The sequence below is a fragment of the Nyctereutes procyonoides genome, unplaced genomic scaffold, assembly GCF_905146905.1.
Source record: "Nyctereutes procyonoides isolate TBG_1078 unplaced genomic scaffold, NYPRO_anot_genome, whole genome shotgun sequence".
Lineage (NCBI taxonomy): Eukaryota > Metazoa > Chordata > Mammalia > Carnivora > Canidae > Nyctereutes > Nyctereutes procyonoides.
Genome location: NW_026575142.1, coordinates 48,454,275 through 48,467,902, shown reverse-complemented (window position 1 = coordinate 48,467,902; position 13,628 = coordinate 48,454,275). Strand labels below are relative to the sequence as shown.

The 13,628-nt window shown below is 46.1% G+C and overlaps 1 protein-coding gene across 1 annotated transcript; it reads left to right on the top strand.

Annotated features, from left to right (window-relative positions):
• The first annotated feature begins 7,986 nt into the window (after positions 1-7,986).
• LOC129498450 (transmembrane epididymal protein 1A-like) lies at positions 7,987-8,874 on the top strand. Its single transcript, XM_055307760.1, has one exon. The coding sequence runs from the start codon at positions 7,987-7,989 to the stop codon at positions 8,872-8,874; it is 888 nt and encodes a 295-aa protein (XP_055163735.1).
• Positions 8,875-13,628: the final 4,754 nt, after the last annotated feature.

Sequence of the window (13,628 nt, the reverse complement as noted above, 5' to 3'; positions counted from 1 at the left end):
ACTAAGACCCATTAGAATATAGATGCTCAGGTAAATCAGACTGGACTGATAGCCCCAGGCTGGTGAAACCTGGTGTATTGGTACCACAGTCATAATAACAAACACAACCGTCATGCTGTGTACCTTCCTCACACGTTAGCTTATACCTGGGCAGAACAGAGGCATGAATGACAGCACGGAGACCAAAGAAGTATTATCAAGGCACCCTCTTCTGTCCTTTGTGAGCACCGACCTGAAAGGTGAGCCCACCTAGTCAGCCATCGTTGGGCTGTCCTCACCCTCCTGGCAACTTAGAAAGTGCATGGCAGGGGATCCCTCGGTGGCGCAGCGGTTTGGCGCCTGCCTTTGGCCCAGGGCGCGATCCTGGAGACCCGGGATCGAATCCCACGTCAGGCTCCCGGTGCATGGAGCCTGCTTCTCCCTCTGCCTGTGTCTCTGCCTCTCTCTCTCTCTCTGTGACTATCATAAATAAATAAAAATTAAAAAAAAAAAAAAAAAGAAAGTGCATGGCATTTCCTGTGAGAAGTCCTAGGCACTTCCCCTCAGGGTGGCATCCTGCCCTATGGGGACCACGTCCTACCAAGAGACATGAGGACAGAGGTGGTGGCAGCAGGTGCCTGTGGAAGAGGGGGAAGAAGCTGTTGCTTCTCACTGACGTCCTTACTAAGTTCTTCTGTCCTTCAACGACAAGCAGATGGTGACAGGGGAGACAAGGGTGACAGGGGAGGGCCTGAGGGGCTGCTCTCCCTCTCCACGTGCTGGGATAAGCAGGTCACTGTGTCTAGTATTCTTCCTGCTGAGCTCGTGGTGGCTGTAATGAAACACACATGGCTAGTGCAGCAGCACAATGAAGCTGGGCCAGGCAGCAAGACCATGGCCTGCCCAGTCACTGCAGCCATGTGTGATGATGTGCCTTCCAGCCACAGGAGACCCGGGGCTTCCTCACTACCTTCTGCTGGCACTGCCTCCAGCCTCTGGCACTATGGTTGCTCCTCCCAGCAAAGGGCAGGTTCCAGGTACCACCATGCCCCAGGGGGCCCAATGAAGAGCTCGAGACCCTCAAGGCAGAGGTCACGCTGCAAGATGGCGCATCCAGGCTCAGAGCTGTCCTTTCAAGATGCCCACTGGTGGGCAGACCGAGGTGTTCTGAGGGCCACCACAGTTTGACTTCTTATCTATGCCATGAGCCACGTTCTTATTTACCTGGGCTTTTAGCATCTGGATGGCTTCAGAATCTTTTAGTCTGTATGTCTCATTGTGTAAAGGTGGTTTTGGGGCCTCTGTGGAAGGTCAGAACCAGAGACAGTCTCTCTCCTGACAGGTCTGAGGGTGGAAGGGTAGAGGGAATATGGGAAGACCCCTGGAGAGTGGGCATCTGGATGAGTCTTTCCAGTTCTCACTGGCGTGATTCCTTCAAAGAGGTTTAGGAAGAAGAGTATGTGAGGGGCCCATCATTGACAATGTGTGTGTCTGCATGTTTTTTGGTCCTCTTTGGAGACACTGTTAACAGATCAGAATCCAAAACTGCCCTCTGGGATGCAGGCTGATTAGGTGAGAGAATTCCCTATACTAATCTGAAGAAAGTCTGGATGGAGAGAGAGTCAAGGAACATGCTTAAGCCTGAAGTTGTTGACGGGCTTCTTCTTTCCTCTTTAATTTTAATGTGAATATTTTTTTGAAGCATAACTGAAATACAGGAAAGTATCCAAATCCCAAGTATACAGCTACATAGCTTTCCCCTAAGTCACCTGTGTAACCTGCACCTAATCCTCCTCATGCTAACCACTATCCTGGCTTCCAACACCTTAGGTTAGTTTTGTCAGTTTGGGGACTTTATATGAATAGAACCATATATTGCTGAAGGACTTTTTTTAAAAATTTAATTAATTGATTATTTATTTATTCATGAGAGATTCAGAGAGAGAGAGAGAGAGAGAGAGAGGCAGAGACACAGACAGAGGGAGAAGCAGGCTTCATTCAGGGGGCCTGACATGGGACTCGATCCCAGGTCTCCAAGATCATGCCCTGGGCTGAAGGCAGGCGCTAAACCACTGAGCCACCTGGGCTGCCCCGAAGAACCTTTAAGAACAAAAATATCTGGGGTGCCTGGGTGGCTCAGTGGTTGAGTATCTGCCTTCAGCTCAGGTCATCATCCTGGGGTCCTGGGATCAAGTCCCGCATCGGGCTCCCTGCATGGAGCCTGCTTCTCCCTCTGCCTATGTCTCTGACTTTCTCTGTGTGTCTCTCATGAATAAATAAAATCTTTAATAAAAAAAAAAGAACAAAAATATTTAATACTCAATATCAAGAGTTTTACTTTGGGATGATGTAATATCTAATCATCATCCTCACATATATAATAAAGCCTGCTGTGCACATAAATGCCTTTTGTAAACATTTTTGTTTTGTTTTGTTTTCCAAATGGTAGAGGTAGGAATCAATGAAAAAGGGCTGAGTCTCCCTTCTGGGTCAGTGAGAAACAGAGCAAAGAGTGATGCTGCAGATGTGTGTTCAGGTGTGAACACAGCCAGTGCAGAATGCACTCTCAGAGTTAGAGAGGAACAAAGCCCCAGCCCTGGAAAGTTCAAGAATTTTAGACAGAGCATTGGACTTCCCACACCCCAGAGTATGGGACAGGGCTCAAGTAAATTCATATATATTTCAAAAGACAGAGTAGCTTCTGCTAATATTTGGTTTACAAGTAGATAAGCATCTTCCTAGAGAATACACGAAGAACTCGGGATCCCCATGGACTTATGGTCATCCCTATTTGATGTGAACTGGTGGTTATTCCTGTGTGACATATACCTGCACAAGTTGGATGACAGGGCTGAGACAAACGTAGCGTGCCTAAGTCCGAAAGACGGGAGAGGAAGGCTCCAGCCACAGATACCAGAAGGGACCAGAGAATAAAACCCCTGCTGATAGAGGTTGCCATTCAGCCACCTACACAGAAATGTTGCTACTAAGTACAGAAGGCACCGGGAGGGTTTCCAGGACCAGCGCTGGGCGGGAGACTAAATCTCAAAGGAAAAGTAAAAAGTGAAACTTCTTTGCCTCTAGTAACCCCAACAGTTGAACCACAAACAGCGCCCAGCTGAGCCTCCCGGAGAGGCAGGGAGCCCACGCAGGTGGGAGGAAGAGGGCAGGACCCACCCGCCAACAGTGACCCCAGATGCCAGAGGTGGTTCTCAACCTGACTGCAAGTTCCAATCACCAGAAACCAGTTGGTTTTTTACCTTTTTTATTGTAGATAACATAAAATTTATCATCTTAACCATTTCTAGATGTACAACTCAGTGACGTTAAGTACACTCACACTGTTGTGCAGCCATCACCACCATCCCTCTCCAGAACTCTTCATCTTCCCAAACAGAGGCTCTGTACCAGTTAAACAGAAACTCCCCCAGTCCCCTCTCCCCCCAAACTCCTGGCAACCACCTTTCTATTCCGTGTCTGTGAATTCAATCACTCTAGATATCCCATATAAGTGCTATCTATTCATACACTATTTGTCCTTTTGTGCCTGCAGGGGAGATTTTAAAAACCTAAATCCCAGACCAATTAAATCAGAACTTCCAGGGGAGGATCTAAACATTTAAACATCTCCCTGATGGGCACCTGGGTGGCTCAGTGATTGAGTGTCTGCGTTTGGCTCAGGTCATGATCCCGGGGTCCTGGGGTCAAGTCCTGCATCGGGCTCCCCGCAGGGAGCCTGCTTCTCCCTCTGCCTGTGTCTCTGCCTCTCTCTGTGTGTCTCTCATGAATACATAAATAAAATCTCCAAAAAAAAAAAATTTCCCTGATGATTCTAATGGGCAGCCTTGGAAACCCCTGGGTTAGAAGGTCTGAATCAAATTTACTTTCAGGAACCCCTTCAAATAGCAGACACATCTCAACACCTGCTGTCTGATGCCTCAAATTCCTTTAGTCATGGGCAAAGCTAAAGATTTTCCTCCTTCCACTGGAGATGAGGGGCTTACAATGACTAAAACACATCTGCTAAAGATTAATCTATCAGTCAACAAGTGTGAGTGAGTATTATCAGACACCGTCTCCCTTTGAAAGCCAGAAAGACTCAGAGAGTAGCAGATGGTAAGTAACTGTCCAGTTGGGAGATGGGGAGAGACAGGCACACCCCGCCAGGGACTCGTGGTCACTTTGTGTGTGTGTTGGGCAGGGGGGTGATAAAAGCTAGCCTTGTTCACCTGTAATTGCCCTTAGGACCAACACATCTGTTTACTTGCCCAGTTTACTGGAACAGGGCCACTATGACATATGGTTCCGATTGACTGTATTTTTGCATGATTCTTGAGTCCTCCCCCCTCTGCCCCTTGCTACCCTTTTAATTTAACCACACTGATTTCATTACAAAGGAACTTCACTTACATGGGTTCTCATTGAGGCATGACCATTGCCTTGTTCCTGGAAGACCTCTTTCTGTTGCTTGTTTCTTCAGAACTAGAAATACATAGAAAATGATAAGGTAGATTAAAGAGACGGAGAGAGACAAGACTAAAGGAGAGAGATGCAAACATATATCAGATGACAGAATGACAGGGAAGATCCACACCAAAATCGTGATGTTGGTTTCCCATCATGAAGGGAGGGAGGGATGGGAATGAGACTGGAAAGATCTGAAGGTTTAGTTTTCTAAACCCTGGAAGCAAACATGACAAAAAGTTAACACTTTTTCATTCAGCATTGGCATTTGTTATATTACTTTTTGAACCTGTCTTTGTGCTTTTCAGTCCTTAAAAAAATATCCATATGCATATATTTCTATATAAATAATTGTATGCATAAATATATGTGTATAAAGAAATGTTTTAATGACTGAGGAGAGCTCTTACAAAATGTTTCAGGTTGACAATTTTGTCATAAAATTAAATTACTAAAGCCTCAGGGAACATTTGAAAAATACAAAAAAAAAAATACACAATTTAATAGTCCCCATAAAATTACCACGTAGAAATTACTGCATTTTGATGCCTTTATATTCAAGCTTTTCCTCCATGTATTAAATAATTGCATCATTGATTTCAAATTTTCAGACAAACCATGAGAGACTCTCAACTCTGGGAAACGAACAAAGGGTTGCAGAAGGGGAGGCGGGCTGGTGGATGGGGTAACTAGGTGACAGGCACTGAGGAGGACACTTGATGGGATGAGCACAGGGTGTTATACTATATGTTGGCAAAGTGAATTTCAATAAAAACAAAACAAAACAAAAAAAAAACAAATCAAATTTTCAGACAGTTCCTGATTACAAAAATACTTTTCATTGGGCACCCCCGGTGGCGCAGCGGTTTAGTGCTGCCTGCAGCCTGGGGTCTGATCCTGGAGACCCAGGATCGAGTCCCGCGTCAGGCTCCCTGCATGGAGCCCGCTTCTCCCTCTGCCTGTGTCTCTGTCTCTCAGTCTCTCTCTCTCTTTGAATAAATAAATTTAAAAAATACTTAAAAAATACTTTTCATTGTAATATGCAGAAAAAGATAAGCAGAGACAAATTACTTATGGCTTTATGACCTGAAGAGCCCCCAACAAGGTTCTCAATGGCAAAAACCAAAATGTGATACTAGTTAGGAAGAGAAAGACATAACTGGAAAGATTGCAAATAGGATACATTGTCTATAGAGAGTGGTATTTACTACAGTCTTCGCTTTCATTTATCTCCTCCTCTAGGTCTTTATGTGATAAAGTTATCCAAACATTCAGTCAGATATTGCATGGCTGGACCGTAATACCAATTTGATCTTGGTTTAAATGTTTTTTCTTTTATGGCTCAATCTGAAGGATTCACTCACTATTGCAATTGCCTTAATATTTTCTGAGGGCTTATTATTTAACATCCTCTACCATTTTTTCTTGTTTACTTGCATATTTATTTGTTTCTTATCTCTCTTCTTCATTGTGGTATCCTTAGGGCCAGAGGTTTCTGACATGAGTAGTATTATTGTTGAATGAAAAAATGAATCAGAGCCTTTAGTGGTCCTGCCTACATAGGATTGTGAAAGTGTCTTCCTTTAACTATCATTAGATACAAAGTCTAAGAAGACAACCTGGTGAGGCACCTGCTTTTCATCTACACCTCTTCCTCCCTACCTCCTCATATGGCTGCAATCCTATGTCCTTGTGTTATTCAGAACCACTTCCACAGTCAATACCATGTTCTTCTTTTTGCCTGTTTATCTTGTGCCTTGAGGAGCCTGAAATCTATATGTGATTGCCTCAGCTTCTGGTTCAATGAAATCATCAATGTGTCCTTTGGTGGGCATACTCTTCCCTTTGATACTAAAAATGTTGAATTCTCAGGGTCCAGTATTGTAAGATAGGAAAAAATATTTTGGTTAGCCATTTACTATTGCAGTAGCCTTAACACTTTTTAATTTATCATTTATCATTTTTAAAAAGATGTTATTTATTTATTTGAGAGTGAGTGAGTGGTGGAGGAGGGAGAGAGATAAATAGACTCCACTCTGAGCACAGAGCCCAATACAGGGCTGGGGCTCAATCTCACAACCCTGAGATCATGACCTGAGCCGAAACCAAGGGTTAGCAGCTTAACCTATGGAGCCACACAGGCCCCTCTCATTTATCATTCTTTACTACTTTTCCCATTTGGCACTGAGGAGTGTAAGAACTACATTATCCTCTGTGAAGGGAAGTCTGTGTGGTTAAGGCTACAGATAGGCTCCACCTTTCGTGGATTTGTTGGCAACTCACAACTTTCCACATATGGGATAGATAAAGTTTTATAGTTTATTTTTCTCTTGAAATTAATTTTTAATAGTAATTTTAATATATGATACATTATCAGTTGTAATGTTTAATTTCTTTCTTTTTTTTAAAAAAAAAGATTTTATTTATTTATTCATGAAAGAGAGAGAGAGAGAGGCAGAGACACAGGCAGAGGGAGAAGCAGGCTCCATGCAGGGAGCCCGACGTGGGACCCGATCCCGGGACCCTGGGATCACACCCTGGGCTGAAGGCAGCGCTAAACCACTGAGCCAGTCGGGCTGCCCATGTTTAATTTCTATTACTAAAAAAATTTAAAAATTTTTAAATATAATTAAAATCTTCACTGTTTTTTTAACAGGTCCTGCTTTGGTATTACTCATAGGACTACTTGAACAACTTCAGCATCATAGGAATTCAGCCAGGAATGTTAGAAACAACATAGTAAAATTACTAATAATCACTCACTCAATAAACCATTGAGTGTTTATTATGTATCAGACACTCTACATACCTTATTCCACTGAATACAACAAACCTATGAAGTAATTATTATTCCCATTCTACAGGTCAGGAAACTGAGGCTCAAGAAGACAAAGTAACTTGCCCATAGTCATATGACTTACAAGTGCTGGAGCTGGAATTCATTTAGTCACGTACAAACTCTGGACTTTGTTGGCAGATGAGTAGACCTGGGTCCCCATCCTGGCTCTGCTGTGCTAGCTGCTATATGTGATACCTGTACATGTGGTTTCACCCCCTCTGAGGTTTAATATCACCTATAAAACCTGTTAAACAATAACTCTCTCATAGAGTTGTTGAGGGATTTAAATGATGAAAAAAAAAAGAAGTGATGTGGCTCCAAGAGACAGCCAATATAAGAAAGTCAGCCACAGTCCTTAATTACCTCCTTCCCTCCCTTCTTCTGGAGGGGTGGGGCAGAGGGCAGCAAGGAGAAAGGGTAAACTAGTGCCTGCCTGAGGTGCGCAGGTTGGAATCCCAAGCTTAGCTGACCTAAGTAAGGAACACACCAAGGTGCAGTGCCACAGGCCGAAAGAGATCCCACCCAGGGAGTGGCTCAGATGCTTCCAGCACAGACGTATGTCCCTTCATGTGTAGGAGGTAGGGGTGGAGTTGGATCAGGGAACTCTCACCGCAGCTTAGAAGCAGCCACTCTTGCTGGTGAGGAGGGCCCGGGGAGGCTGCTGCTCGTCTACCTGCCAGCTCTAGCTCTGCACACCCGCGACCATGGGCACCTTACAGGGCCACCTGCTGGCAGGGACATTCTTCCTCATCTTCTCCCTCTACTACTCAGTGATGGTGTCCTTGGCGCTGCTACGGGGACAGAGGTACCTCCGACCCCCTCTGCCCCCGAGGGAGAAGCGAGGACACAGGTGGTGGCAGCTGGTGCCTGTGCAAGGGATAATGAAGGTGCTCATCTCCCTGGGTGGCATCATTCCCGAATTCTTCTACCCCCCAGGAGTGAACCGGCTGATGATAGTAGACTGGGAGGACCCCCGGCGCCCGTTCGTGTTCTACGAGAACTGGGACCACGTCACCATGTACGGCTTCTTCCTGCTTAGCGGCGTGGTGGACATCGTGAGCCGGTCGTGCCAGGCGCGGCAGACCGCGAAGCTGGAGCAGGCGGCGGAGGCCCTGGCCTTCTGCGTGCTGGCGCTGCTGATGGCGGCCCACCTGGAGAACAGGGGCACCCTGGAGATCCGCGTGCACGCGCTCTTCGTGGCGCCCGCCTTCCTGGTTGGCCTGGTGCTCGCCATAGAGGTCTGGGTGCCCGACCAGCCCGCGCTGTGGGTGCTCAAGACCTGGATGGGCCTGGTGCTCAGCAGCTGGATGGTGCAGCTGTCGGTGCTGATGTACGCGCCTCCCTCTGGGCAGCCCTGGAGAGCGGAAAACCCCGAGGACCTGGCCTTCCTCCCCATCTTCTTCTGCTGGCACCTGGCCTTGGGCGCGGCCCTACTGGCCGCCGTCTATGGTCTCTGCAGCCTCTGGCACCATCGCTCCTCCTCTCGGAGAGAGGTCCCAGGCGCCAAGTACCGGCCGTGTCCCAGGGGCTATAGCAACGAAGACCTGGAGAAGCTGGGCACCGAGGGCGTGCTGCAGGATGAGGGCGTCTAGGCATGCAGCGCCTGTCTCCGTGCCCTGCCTTTGGTAAGGAGAGTTTCGAGGGTGCCCACGGTGCATGCAGCACGGAGATGTCTCAGGATCCACGACGTGGCTTTCTGTCACAGGCGTCACCTTCCTTGTTCCTCAATAAACCTTTCAGCTCCTGGGGTTCCTTGGATCTGTTACTCTGTTCTCTCCAGGTCTCCCTCTCTCCTGCCTCACTGTCCAGTAAGGTTCCCGACCAGGGACTTGTGTGGACTCCTGTGATATGAGAACAGTAGGGCTTTACTCTGATGGCTTTTGGGATCCAAGAGAAGGCAATGCAACAAGGAGAGGGAGATGGAGCATCACTGGGGACCCCGGGAGGGTTCTATCAGTTCTATCGCGAGTGTGCAGAGCCAGTTCAGCAGAGCTGGCTTCGTCTGTGCAGCTCAAGTGTTTTAAGGTGTGAAGAGGGGGTTCCTTTAGGCACAAGGGTGAGGACTTCTGTTTTCTTCACTCCTCTCTCTGGTTTATTTACCTTAGGCGCTGAGCAGGATGCAGAACTTGTTTCCTCCTCGCTGTAGTTATTTTACATCTAAATGGAACGAGGCTACTTCTGCCTTCTGTGGGAGCAGAGGGGGTCAGTCAATGTAGCAGGTGCTCAAGTCTGAGAGGAGGCAAAGAGGAAGAGAGTCCCTGAGGTGGGTGGAAGAAGCAAGGATGGTGGAAATTAACTTTCAGTTGCTTGGGTTTTACTGTAATATAAAACTCCATTGTCGCAACTCTTTCACTAAACTCTATGATACCAGTCTATGTGTGTCTTGTGTGAGTGATTCTGGGGCCAGATCAAAGAAAAGGCCCAGATTTCCGTTGGTGGGAGCAGAGGAAGGTGGAGAACTGCTATGAAATGCAGGGTGCCAATAAACTCAGTGCTTCTGAAGATGTAAAAACTTGGAGCGGAGAGAAAGCTGAGAATGTCAGCCCCTGGAACATGCAGAGATTTTCAGCCAGTCATCGAGCTTCTCAACAGAATGAGAGAAGGGGCTAGTAAATGCATATACTCAGTGAAATACGTGAAAGCCAATTATATAAAAATACCTATCCTTGGGTGCAACTAGAAAGCCATTGCTTCTGCTAGCATGAGTCTGCATATGTGAGACGGATAAATCCAGCAATTGGAGATGTGAAGAGGCAGGAGGAAGGGTGGGGGTGCTGGCCACGGATGTAGAGAAAGGACCACAGAGAAAAGCTCTCTGTCTGTCTGTCTGTCTGTCTCTCTCTCTCTCAGCAGCTGCAGTGACACTGCCTCTCATGCAGTTAGAAATGCTGTCCTCAGAGACCAAAAAGCTATCAGAAGCATAGAGAGGTGTTTGCATTTGCAAGATAGAAGACAGGTTGCACTCTGTCATCTGAAATGTCACTGGGCACCCCCCAGTGTGTAGCAGCATGGAAAATCGGCCCTGGAAACCAGGACGAGAGCTTGAGGCAGAGAAGGGAGCGAGGAAAGAGATGAAAGTGGGTCTAGGGCTAGAGTCAGGCAGCTCACACTGTTAGGGCTTGGAGGGGAGGAACACTCTGGATCTAGAGGAAGAGAAATGTGTTTTCCTGCAGCAGCTGGAACCAGGCCAGCCCCAGCTTCCTTCCCAGCAAAGCAAGAACCAGCCTACGGAGAAGCCAGCACCTTTCCTCTGTCCCCACCCTAAAAAGCACAGAAGCAGAGCCAGATTTGCCCTGAAGTGGCTAAAGCTCCAGCTCTAGGCCCTCACTCCACATCTCCAAATGCAAAGCCCTGGGAGGGGCCACAGCAAAGTGCTCATAGGATCACATGTCATGGAAACCTTGCAAAAGCAAGATATTTCTGCATTCTTTTTTCCAAAGAGGGACCTCCTACCGGTATAAGATTTAGGCTCCCCCAAACCTGGCTTTGCCTCTACCCTGAAGGGTTAACACAGTTTTATTTTTAAGATGCCTTATGATAAATACATCCCCTGGCCTGTTGGAGTGGAACATTCCTTATTTGAGGATAATGGTAAGACTCTCTCCTTCAACTTGGAAATAAGAAGCTTAAAACTATTTTTTTTTTAAAGATTTTACTTATTTATTCATGAGAGACACACACAGAGAGAGGCAGAGACATAGGCAGAGGGAGAAGCAGGCTCCATGCAGGGACCCCGATGCAGGACTCCATCTCAGGACCCCAGGATCATGCCCTAAGTCAAAGGCAGGCGCTCAACCACTGAGCCACCCAGGTGCCCCAGAAGGTTAAATTTTTTTTTCTTTAAGATTTTATTTATTTATTCATGAGAAACAGAGAGAGAGAGAGAGAGAGAGAGAGAGAGGCAGAGACACAGGCAGAGGGAGAAGCAGGCTCCATGCATGGAGCCCGACGTGGGACTCGATCCTGGGTCTCCAGGATCATGCCCTGGGCTGAAGACAGCACTAAACCACTGAGCTACCCAGGCTGCCCGGAAGTTTAAAATTCTAATGACATCACCAACTAGCTGAAAACCACCGGCTAAAGTATAATCCATCAGTCAACAAATCCCTCAGTGACCTGTTATCAGATGCTGGGCCTGACTTAATAAAGAGGAATCTGATGTGTGGAGGATTGGTGGCTAGGGGGAAAGGTGGGGAGTGATTTACAGAGGTGTGTCTTGTTTATCTTTGTCTGTGCTATGCAGGGGAGTTTTTGTTCTGCACATCTGGCTTTTGTCCAGGGTATTAGGGTTCTCCAGAGAAACAGAAGCAATAGGATGCAGATAGATAGAAATTTTAAGGAATTGGCTTAGGAGATTGTGAGGGCTAGCAAGTCCAAAATAGGCAGGCCAGCCAGCAGCCCAGAGACCAGGGAAGAGTTTTAATGTTGCCATCTTGAGTCTGAAGGCAGATTTCCTTCCTGCCTGGAGCACCTCCGGCTTGTCTTCTAAGGCCTTCAATTGATTAAATGAGGCCCATCCATGTTATGGAGAGTGCTTACTCAAAATCTACGGATTTAAATGTTAATCACATCTAAAAAGTGCTGGCACAAGGCAATATCTAAACCAGTGTTTGAACAACTGAATGCCAAAGCCTAGCCAAATTATCACATAAAATATCATACACATATCATACTCAGCATAGGGGAACATGGCCACTTAAACATAATTTATGCCAGCTGTGTTTGTCATGACTTTGGAGAACTTCCAAAATAATAACTTTATTATTTTAAAAGAACTTCATCGGGGCACCTGCGTGGCTCAGGCAGTTAAGCACCTAACTCTTGATTTCAGCTCAGGTCATGATCTCAGGGTTGTGAGGTCGAGCCCCATGTCAGGCTCCATGCCCAGCTTAAGATTCTCTCTGGGGCACCTGGGTGGCTCAGTGGTTGAGCATCTGCCTTTGGCTCTGGTTGTGATCCAGGGTCCTGGGATTGAGTCCTGCATGGGGCTCTCCTCCCTGCAGGGAGCCTGCTTCTCCCTCTGCCTCTCTGTGTCTCTCATGAATAAATAAATAAAATCTTAAAAAAAAAAAAAAAAAGATTTTCTCTCTCCCTCTGCCCCTCCCCACGACTTCTGCTCTCTCCCTAAAATAAAAACACAAAAATAGATGGGTGGGGGGATGGGGTAACTGGGTGATGGGCATTAAGGAGGGCACTTGATGTAATGAACACTGGGTATTATATACAACTGATGAATCACTAAACTCTGCCTCTGAAACTAATAATGCATTACTATATGTTAATTGAATATAAATAAATAAATAAATAAATAAATAAATAAATAAATAAACTTCATCATTATAAGTTCTGATTGCAGTGTGACTATGACTATCTAGTGCTATATGGCCTCCTTCCCTTCCTTGTTCCTTCTAGAGAAAGACAGTGATGGGTATACAAGTAAGTGACACTTATTTTTAAAGATTAAAATAATGTTTAGAGAGGATTTTTTTAATTATTCATGTTATACATTTTAGACATCTTACAATATAGCAAAAAGTACTTTAAAGTATTTTGAAATCTATCATACTGCCCCCACCCAGAATTAATTACTGCCTGGGAGAGCTGAAAGAGGAGGAAGTTATTTCAATCAGAGTGGATGATAGGGTTTATATATCAGAGATGAGCTCTTTCTTGGTAATGACGAAGGATGTGCCTGATGACTAAGGTGTGGATGACTAAAGAGACTTGGAGGTGAAGGTCACTGAAGATGAAGAAATCCAGAGCTGGGAGTCTAATGTGGGAAAGAACAGAGCAAGGATCATGAGAGGCCTGGGAAGATGGCAGCCTTGGACTGGTGAACCCCAGAGCCCAGTTCTCAGTGAATCTGGGGATGTGTGCTCTTTGAGGAGAGACCTAAGGCATCAAAGAGAGCAGAAGACAGAAAATGTGGCTAGCATCAGCTTCAAAGGAGGAAGTGACCGGGGTTATGCAGAAATGGTAACACCTACCCCGCAAAGGTATTGTGAGAAATAAATGAGGTGCTGCATATACAACACTCAGTTCAGAGCATGGTGTACAGATGTTCAATTGCTATTAGTTCGAGAGATTGTATGTACAAATGGGCAATGGTCAGACTCTATATGAAAATAAAAATCTGACCTACAGCCTGCAGCAACCAGTCCAGGAAATCAACCCATTTCTACAGTAACTACGCAAGAAGCCAGCCTGTTACCTATAAGTCAGACTGCAGAAAGTCAGTTAGCTATCAGTAGTAACTGGTCCAAGAAGCCAAACAATAACCCCTGGAACAACTGACCCGGAATGGGCAGGATTTGGTTAATAACCAACAGCTTCTCTAATTTTTTCC